General features: G+C 39.7%; 1 protein-coding gene across 1 annotated transcript in view; it reads left to right on the top strand.

Annotated features, from left to right (window-relative positions):
• Window positions 1-3,068: 3,068 nt before the first annotated feature.
• Poc5 (POC5 centriolar protein) overlaps window positions 3,069-10,605 on the top strand; it is a 40,207-nt gene continuing 32,670 nt past the window's right edge. Inside the window, 2 exon segments of the mRNA XM_013025299.1 lie at window positions 3,069-3,161; window positions 6,021-6,105. Coding sequence (XP_012880753.1) covers window positions 6,022-6,105 — 84 coding nt within the window. The 5' untranslated portion in view covers window positions 3,069-3,161; window position 6,021.

The following is a 10,605-nucleotide window of genomic DNA, read 5'->3' as shown; positions in this document are numbered from 1 at the left end:
TATTAAATTTTAAGTGAAAAAAATCTGTTGTTATTTAAGAGAAAATGTAAAAAGGGGAGCTCTAGTAAGAGAACACTTTAATATATTTTTTTAAAAAGAATTCTAAGGAGGAACAATAAGCAGATATTTCAAGTAGAGAAAAGCTGTGGGTTTCAGGGATGCATGACAGAAAAGGAACTTCCCCCTAAAAGACTCATCCACAGAAGTCTGCTCCTCTATTAAAAAATGAAAAAAGAGCCGGGATAGAGCTTAGTGGTAGAGTGCTTCCCTGACATGCATAAAAGCCCTGGTTTAATCCCCAGAACCATGCACACACACACACACACACACACACACACACACACACAAAGGTGATAAAAGGAAAGAAAGAAAAAACAGAAGGGAATGAAGGGAGGAGAAAGGAAAGAAGGAAGAGTCATAATTTAGAATTACAGAGATATTTATTACTGAGATAAACACCCCATCCTCTGAAGCCCTCAGATAGACCCCCAAAAATACAGTACCTGTATAATACTTAAATAATCAGTAATACAGTTCTCTGGAAACTAATCTTGCTTCTCACAGTGAACCTTAGATTGTTTGCAGAAGGAAGAAAAATTAATGGTAAGAAAGGTCTTTTTTGTTTTTTGTTTTTTTCGGTCATGGGGCCTGAACTCTGGGCCTGGGCGGTGTCCCTCAACTCTTCAGCTCAAGGCTAGCACTCTACCACTTGAGACACAGTGCCACTTCCAGCTTTTTCTGATTATGTGGTGCTGAGGAATCAAACCCAGGGCCTCATGAATGCAAGGCAAGCACTCTATCACTGAGCCACCTTCCCAGCCCCGGTAGGAAAGTTTTTATATCAATAGAAGATACATATTGAAAAAGTCTTATAATTAGGAAGAACAGAAGACTGATGATGAGAGCCAAGAAATGAATACCCTTATGCAGTGAAAGAGCTGGGGAGCGCTGAGTAACAATGTGACAGTGGAATCCAAATGCTCTGAATCAACACTATTTTTTTTGTCAATCATGGAGGTTGATCTCAGGGCCTGGACTCTGTCCCTGACCTCTTTTGCTCAAGACGAATGCTCTACCACTTTGAGTCAAAGTATCACTTCTGGCCAGGCGCTGGTGGCTCATGTCTGTAATCCTAGCTACTCAGGAGGCTGAGATCTGAGGATCACGGTTCCAAGCCAGCTGGGGTAGGAAAGTCCGTGTGACTCTTACTTCCAATAAACCACTAGAAAACCAGAAGTGGCACTATGGCTCAAGTGGTCCAGCGCTTGCTTTTAAGAGCTGAGGAACAGTGCTCAGGCCCAGAGTTCAAACCCCATGACCACAGAAAAAAAATCAGCACTTCTGGTTTTCTGGTGGTTAATTGGAGATAAGAATTTCAGAGACTTTCCTGCCTGGGCTGTCTGTAAACCACAATCCTCAGATCTCAGCCTCCTGAGTAGCTAAGATTACAGGTGTGAGGCACCAGTGCCCAGCTTGAAAAACTCTTAACCCACTGCAAAGAGATGAGCTGTATCATATGTAGACCAACACACTGCTATCTGCCACTTACACTGTGCTTTTGCCTTCCTCTTCTCTGCCTCCATTTATATGTATTGAAGCAATCCTTCTTTTTGTATGTGTCTAGCTACAGAAGTTCTGTTTGGAGACATGTATTATGAGCCATTTGTCCACCTGAAGATGGTTGAAATATCAAGGCCCTTTTCTGACTGAGAAAAACAAGGATATTGTTTACAGAAGGCCACTGTTCTTAAATTCACAAGGAGTAAGAGTTCCAAAGGCTTTGCCTCTCTTATTTGGGGAGATTACTATGTCATCTATTTGTTACCTGGAGAAACAAAGGGCAGCCTAAGGAACTACAAAAAAGACAAGTAAATTTTGAATGGAAAACAGTGGCTCAGGCCTATAATCCTAGCTTTTCAGGAAGCTGTGATCCGAAGACAGTAGGTTTGAAGCCAGACCTAGTAGGAAATTCTATAAGACTCTTATCTTCAATTAACCACCCAAAAGTACAAGTGAAGCGGTGCCTCAAGTGGTAGAGCACTAGGCTTGAGCAAAAAAAAGCTCAGGGGCAGTGCCCAGGCCCAAGATCAAACTCGAGGACTAACACACACACACACACACACACACACAACCACCTCCAAAAGCTGTGCACTGGTGGCTCATGCCTGTAATCCTATTCAGGGAGGTGGTATCTGAGGACAGTGGTTCAAAGCCAGACTGAGCAGTAAAATCCATGAGACTCTTATCTCCAATTAACCACCATAAATTCATAAATGGAACTGTGGCTCAAAATGGGGGGGGGAATAGTAGGAGAAAAACAAAGGAGGGGTAACAATGCTCGTCAAGAAATACACTCATTGCCTTTCTGATGCAACTGTAACCCTTCAGTACAGCATCTTTACAAGAAAATAATTTATTTTTTAAAAAGTGGTAGAGCGCTAGCCTTAAGGGAAAGAGCTCAGGTACCGCACCCAGGCCTTGAATTCAAGCCCCGGGACCACCAAAAAAAAAAAAAGACGCCGGGCGCCTAGAATCCTAGCTACTCAGGAGTTCAAAGCCAGCCCAGGCAGGAGAGTCCGTGGGACTCTTATCTCCAATAAACCACTAGAAAACCGGAAGTGGCGCTGTGGCTCAAGTGGTAGAGCAATCGCCTTGAGCTAAAGAGCTGAGGGACAGCGACCAGGCCCAGAGTTCAAGCCCCACAACTGACACAAACAAAAAACAAACAGAAAACTCCTCAGAGTGGGTAAAGTTCATTCTTACACTGACTAAATAATTAAGACTCACAGCCAGGCTGTTGCGTGGTTGAAAGCCATCTACCCACTACCTTAACAGCCTTCTGGCCAGCTCTGCAACCCAGGCAGGAACTCAGCTAAGAGGTTCCCGTGAGCGGGCGGGGCTTCCTGAGACCCCGCCCCCTCCGAACGGTCAGGCCCTCTTAAATCTCCTAATTCCGGCTTGCCCGTCGCCACAAGTCCCGCCCACTTCGCCTGGACCAATCAAATGGTAGGTTGCTGAGCTCGCGGGCCAATGCACAAAGCTGTTTTTGATGCGTCCCTGCAGTTTGAAACTGTCAGGTTGTTGCTCAGGTAGCCCCGGGCTTGCTGTGGTCTCGGTGGCGCCGCGCGGCCTGGACGGAAGCGGGGACGAGAGCGGAGAAGGTGGGTAGCGGCGCCCCGGCGGCCCCGCAGCGCTGGCCGGGGTGCTGCAGCGGGTTTCCCCTGGCTCGGGGGAATCCCGGCCGTGCCGGACGGTGGGGGGAAAGGCCGGAGTGCTGGGTGCTAAGTAAGAACAGCCACGACCGAGCCACGCGTGAGCCGAGTACGTTGTGTGCATTTGTAAATTTCACAGGGAATTTACGCTCACGTCTAACCAGGTGTGTGTTATTATTCACGGTGAAAACAGAATTGCATTGCCTGGTGAGGGGAGGAATGCTTAATCGCAACTGCTTCCGATCCTGTGGGGAGGGGCTACCTGCCCCCTCTCCTGGGCCTGCTGCAGCCGGACCTGTGAGGGCCCAGGGGAGGTCGCCCTGCAGCGAGTTTGCACCTTTCCTTCACTCTTCCTCTGCTTCTTGGAGCTAACACTGAATCTCCAGAGCCCTTTTCCTTTGTCAGCCATTTAATCACCCAGACGTGGCATCTCTGGCCCAGCGAATCACCCCAGGCTTTTTATCTGTGCTTTCTAATAGGTTAGAGAATGTGAAAATTGGGAGGAGTAAAGCGAGTTTCATCTTCCTGTTTGGTTTCTGAACCTAGAGACAGTAAGGGGATGCTTACTGTTGCAGAGTTTCCAATTACTTTTTATACCTTATCACCCACAAAGCAGGGAGGATGGCAGACAGAATATTTTACCAAAAAAAAAAACAAAACAACTGTTTCATGTCTGCAGTATCCATATTTAAGAAACAAGTTTTGAGATCACATACTTAACTCATTTGGTGTGGGGGGTGGGGAGGATCTTTTTTAAAATCATCAGTATCACTTCACTCCGTTACCTACCAGGTCTGTAAACAAATCTTAAAGGAAGCTGTGAATGACAAGCTAAATGGACTGAGATACCACAGTTGTAGCATTGAAGTTATGGAAGCAGCCAGTCCTTGTTACAGATAAATGCTTATTTTATCCTCCTTAATTGGCTTAAGTAAAGACTGTCAGGTGGAGATTAGTTTACTTATCCTTTGTTTGCACAGTAATATTACTGAAAAAAAAAGAAATTTCCTTCCCACAATGTAGCTGTACCCTGTGTTTCCATTCCAATATTGCACTTTCTCCTATGTAGAGCCTTTCTACTTCAGTTTACTTATGGCCATTTATTTTCAGCCCACTGTCTTTGAGACCTGTCTCAACTTCAACTAAAATTGTTCAAGCAGATGTCACAGCAACTTCCTGATTGTCAAATGCAAGACAGAATTCATTCTGACTTTCCTCCTCCCCACCCAGCCTAGGTTGGCCTGGAATTTAAGATCCTCTGTCTCTGCCTTATATATACTGGGATTCAAGATGTATGTCACCATGCACAGCTTTGTTTGCCCTTTAGGTGTAAGGGGTTATGTTTTCAATTATTTTCTCACAACAGTAGTCCTTAACATTATAGGAGTTATCATCTCAAAGCACACATTGGAATCTAAAGATCTTTCTAGAAAAAGACCAAACTTTTTAATATGACAAAATAATATTCCATGATCTGACTTTGACTTATCTTGTCATTTCCTTCTTAGCAAGTCTTACCATAGCAGCTTCTTGCTGTCTTTAGCATACATGCTTTGCACATATCTGCTTGTGCTGCTTTTCTGCTAGAATATCCTTCTCTTTGGCTCATCTCAGGATAGAAACATGCTCATCTTTCAGATCTCAGGACCATCTTTTCTGTAAAATCTTTGGCTCCTTTCCCCTATACAATCACCTCCCATGAAAATGTCTACTTCCTTGGGCCCCAGTGGTTCACCTGTAATCTTAGAATCTCAGGAGGCTAAGATCTGAGACTCATGGTCTGAAGCCAGCTGGGGCAGGAAAATCCATGAGACTTTTGTCTCCAATTAACTACCAAAAAGCTAAAAGTGGGGCAGTGGCTAAAGTGGTAGAGTGCTAGCTTTGAGCACAAAAGCTCATTGACAGTACCCAGGCTCTGTGTTCAAGCCCCAGAATTAGCACACACATGAAATATAAATTATATATACATATATACACATATATACTATACAAAATACTATATAAGTGATCAGATATATAATATAGTATGTGTATATATAACTGCCTTTTGTACTGATTTTAAAGCCTTTCAAAGAAGCAACTTCATTTTATAAGTCTTTCTTAGTGTTCTAACATGTAACTAACTCATGTCCAGATAATTTGAAGAGTCGTTATTCATCTTCGAAATTAGTTTGGGAGTCCTTAGAACTTTGAATAATCTATGAACACAATGTGAATCTGTTGTTCTTATTAACCTTACTTTTGCTTAAAGCAATATTGTCAAAAGGTAAGTTTCCTGAGTTCAGTCTCTCTTGATGTACTGTGTCACTTGAAAGTACAGTCTCCAAGTTGCCGCACACTCAACAACAGTGATCACAACATCTTTCCTCAACATACCATTAGGGATTTTCTTCCAAAGCATTTTAATCTTTCATGTATTTATCCCATCTCCTTGACTGCATTATAAACTCACTTATGTTGAGATTGAGTGTTTCAACTATTTTTTTTTCCTTGCGCAGCCAATTTTGCCTATAGGTACTCAATGTTGAATGAATGATTGTTTTCATATATAATATGAAAATTGTTTATAGTAGAGAGCTATTGGATTTATATGTATTTAAAAAGCATTTTATTAGACCATTCATAAATGTCATTTTTGTGAAATGAATTTTTTCCTGGCCAAGAATCAAATAGTCATTTAAAAACATATTGTTTTCTTGCAAAATAAAGGAAGCTTAAACAACTAAAAAAATTTTTTTAATTATTTTTGTTTGAATACCAAGGGATAAAACTAAAGTCAACTTCTACTGTTTCATAATGTTTGTGTAGAATGTCATCAGATGAGGACAGATACTCCCTTCCACCTGTGCAAAATGACTCGGATCATGGCAGTTCTGTCTCTACAAGCCTTCAGGTAGGAAGACATGTGTACATTTAAGAAAGTGATTATTCCTAGAAAACCACAGTACATTTTTCATTGCTTCATTCTGTTTATAATGGAGTCTCCATTTACAGTAACACCAAACTTTGGGGATTACTTCATGTATTTTGGGAAACCTTTACATTGTTTTAACTGTTCAAAAAATAGACATGAATTTATCTTTTCTTTGTTTTTCTTGGCATTACTGGGCTTTGAATTCAGGGCTTCATGCTCACTAAACAGGTACTTTATTGCTGAGCCACACCTCCAGCCCCTTTTTCCTCTGGTGATTTTTTGCATAGGGTCCTACTTCCTACATGAGTGTATGTCTGGATCACAATCTACCTGTTTAATAATAAACTCTTTAATCCTTTTTGGTCAAAAACTCACTAACACAATAAGAAGAAAAGCATTTAGCTGCTTCTGAGGACTGGTATTTTCACTTTAATGCAAATGAATGCAGTATCAAACCATCCAAAGTTATAGAACCCAAAGTTCTCTTACATTATTCTTAACGAGGTTCTAATCCCTGTTACCACAACACTCAGGACAGGCTGTTACCAAGACCTGGACACTGGCAGGTAAGTTGGATAAATTGACTATAGAAGTTATAGTTTTTATGTGGAACATTTTAATTCTTTTCTTTCAAAAAGTTGCATCATCATAAATACAAATTCAGATCTCTGGAGATTTAAAATGAGAATTCTAACATGATATAGCTTAAGTTTTTAGTTGTATCAGTTAATAGGAGGAAATCTGGACATTGTGTTTATGCTTAAGTGTAGTTGATACTGTATAATAAAGTAGGAAAATATTTTTATGAAACAGATTATTTTCACTGAAATTATGTATTTAGACATTGGAATGGCATTGGGAAAATATCTGAATTTTACTAGGATAAGTTAGTCTGGAATTATGATGTTGATATTTCACCTTGGCTTTCCCTTTTTTATGTGTTTATTATTATAAAGGTGGTGAACAGAGGGGTTACATTTAGATAAGGCAGATAAAGAGTATATTTCTTTTTATCACCCCTTCCTTGCTCTTTCCTAGTTTTTCCCTCTTATCCCCACCCACAAGTTATGTAGTTCATTTTCAGCTTAGTGTCTAGTAAGTACCACTGCTGCATTTGTTCATCCTTTGTCCCATAATTTGTATGCCTTCTCTTACTCTCCAAAGACAAATGAACAAACAAGACAAAAAGAAAATAAAAAACATCATCAAAGAAAAAAAACTCATTTCCATTCCCTGGAGTTCATTTTGATAAATATTATTTTATATGATCAGATGCACATAGATAATTCAACCTTTATGTTCCTTTCCTAAGAATATTTTCCTTTGGTCTTGCCTTCCATTTTGACGGTCCCTATACCATGCCGTTCTGTCTTTTGAGGCTACATTGCTTTCCCTGCACCCTATTATCTATGCTATTTACAGACTTTTTTCAAAAACTAATGAAGTCATTTATACTGAAAGATGAACACTCCATAAGGTCTCAAAATGACATTTGTTCTAGAGACAAAGCATCACATCAAAAGAATAAATTAGATATGAGTATGTAGTTCATACAAAAACAAAAATCTGGAATTTAAGAGAAATTAAGGGAAGAACTTCTAGACCTTTCAGAAGTTATTTTGTGGTATTAATTATCTGCTTTTAATGTCAGTCCAAATGAGTCTTTTATTAGTAACCCTCAACTCATGACCCTACTGGTTCGTGTATGTATATTTATCAATACTACAGCTTGAACTTAGGTCCTGTACTGTTCCTTTCCTTTTTCATTCAAGGCTGGTGTTTTATCACTTGAGCCACAGCTCACTTCTGGCTTCTTGGTGGGTTAATTGGAGATAACAGTCTCATGGACTTTTCCTGCCTAGGCTGACTTCAGACAATTATCCTCAGATTTTAGCCTTTAAATACCTAGGATTACAGGTGTGACCCACCATCGCTTGGCTCCTAGTGGTTCTTGAACTAAAGTGATATCTTCTCTTTCCTTAAGATGCAGTATTATTATTTGGGATTCCAGAACTAGAAACAAAATTGACTGAAAGTATAGTTCATGTTTAGAGCAAGAAAGCTAAATGAGTGCTCAAGGTCCTGAGTTTAGGCCATGGTATTGCTGATCTCCTCTACATACACACACTAAATAAAATAATAAAAAAAGTAAAATAAATGTTAAAATTATATTTAAAATAACAAAATAATATCTACTTTTATATGTATAATAAATTCAGAGTCCAAGCCGGGTGCTGGTAGCTCACGCCTATAATCCTAGCTACTCAGGAGGCTGATATCTGAGGATTGTGGTTCAAACTCAGCCCAGGCAGGAAAGTCTGTGAGACTCCAGTTAACCACTAGAAAACTGGAAGTGGCCCTGTGGCTCAAATGGTAGAGCACTCGCCTTGAGCTGAAGAGTTGAGGGGTAGCACCCAGGCCCAGAGTTCAAGCCCCATGACCGACATAAATAAATAAATTGTAAGTCCAAACATTGGCTACAAACACCAATCATAAATTTAATGTTTTATGACTCACATATACGTAGTCTAACTGACTTTTAAAATCTTTCTTTAAATTAAGTTAGAATATCCATGATTGATATATACCCATTTATTTCTTCCTCTTTAAGTTTTACTGATTTCTGTGGGAACTTTGTAATATGTCTAGATATTTCCTTCTTTCTGTTCTGATCTAGGAAGTCAGACCAGGGAAGCCACAATGTAAAGCCACTGACTTCTACTTTCTCCTCCCTGTAAGTTAGGGGTAGTAGAATAAGCTAACACTGACTAAGCCAAATGTATTTGGCTAACTCTTGTTGTAATTACTACCAAAGAGAAAAGATCCTAAAACGTTGTGGTGGCTTTCAAAATATAAAAAAGCCATCATGTTAGTCTATTCGATTATCCCAACAAATACCATAGAATTGGGGGCTTCAACAATAGAAATCTCTTTTCTCAGCTAAAGTCCCAGGTCAGGACCCAAACAAAATCAGTTTCTGGCCAGAGCTCTCTTTCTGGCTTACATGTGGCCTTGGTGTGGTATGTGCTTGAGAGAGTGGCCTGCTGTTTCTTGTAAGAACATTAATCCTATCTGATGAGGGCTACAGCCTGTGACCTTATTTAACCTTAATTATTTCTTTGGAGCCCTCATCTCTAAACACAGCTGCACTGGCTATTAGGGCTTTAACATAAATCTTAGAGAGACTCCAATATTCAGTCTATACCAGCCACACTTCTATATATTCTTAACTAAAATAAAAATTTACTGTGGGCTAAGCACATGGCTCAAGTGGTAGAGCCCTTGTCTAGCAAGTATGTTAAGTCAAACCCTAGTAACACCAGAAAGAAACTTACTTTGATTTTTTTTTTCAAAAATGTAACTGTTGTTTTAGTTGCTTTAATAAAATGCAAGTAAAAATGTCTTAGGTGAATACCTTGGAGTTTAATTCTAGTCTAAGCTGGTACGTGGTCCAGAGCTCAGCTTAAAGACCTGTCTCTTCTCTTCTGGTCATCTGCTGTGCCCAGGATTGATTGTATTTGTATTGAGAAGTGTTGGCTTACTACCACTCCTAGCCCATGGGGAGAGGAACTAGGCCTGCAGTTGTTAATATTCAGATCAGGTCTGGCTACAAGGGGAGCTAGGAAATGTAGCTAGGTAGCCTTCTGCTCAAACTAAACCTTACCATAAGAGAGTAATACACGACATTTTACATAGTTTGTTAGGACCAACTCACACATTTGGTTTCTAGGAACTGGAGAATACTTTGGGTAGGACTCCAACTTACAGAACTATTCAGAACTTTATTTCAGTACTCTTGAAAAACTAATACTGTAAATATTCTGTCAACATAAAATTTAAAAGTTTCGTGATGTTCTAAATGATCTTTTTTCTATTATGAGCCTTCTGCATCAGTGATAACCATGATGCAAAATACTGACTTTGATTTCCATCAAGAAATGTTACCTTACAACTCATGTAATTATTGTCAGGAAGGGGACATCATTAACAAAATTGATCGTTGCAGTATGAAGGGGCCTATATGGTGGTTATCTCTTCTAAAGGTTCTCTTTCAAATATCTGTGATTCCCTTCTGTCATTAGCCTTAATACGTACTGAAAATTTGTATCTGTTACATCTGATAAGTAGTACATACAAATATGCAGGTTAAGGAAGTAAATTTAAGTTGAAACTCAAACCAAGTCATTTTTTTACATTTAGTTGCCTAGAAATTTTCAGACAGAATAGCACAAACCCATACTTTAAACAGTTTTACTTAAAATTCCAATATAAAAAGCAGATTAAATAGCACTATAATTATATAGATTTATATTTTAAACTCAAATTTGTGACATTTTCTTCTAACAAGGTTAACAAAAATTAGCTAAGGTACTTTGACAAATGTATTTTATTTTTTTTTGGGGGGGGGGTCCGGTCGTGGGGCCTGTACTCTGGGCCTGGGCGCTGTCCCTCAGCTCTTCAGCTCAAGGCTAGCACTCT

The sequence above is a fragment of the Dipodomys ordii genome, unplaced genomic scaffold (genome assembly GCF_000151885.1).
Source record: "Dipodomys ordii isolate 6190 unplaced genomic scaffold, Dord_2.0 Scaffold83, whole genome shotgun sequence".
NCBI classification, from domain to species: domain Eukaryota; kingdom Metazoa; phylum Chordata; class Mammalia; order Rodentia; family Heteromyidae; genus Dipodomys; species Dipodomys ordii.
The sequence above is the reverse complement of the archived record's forward strand: the minus strand, read 5'-3'. Positions and strand labels throughout refer to the sequence as shown.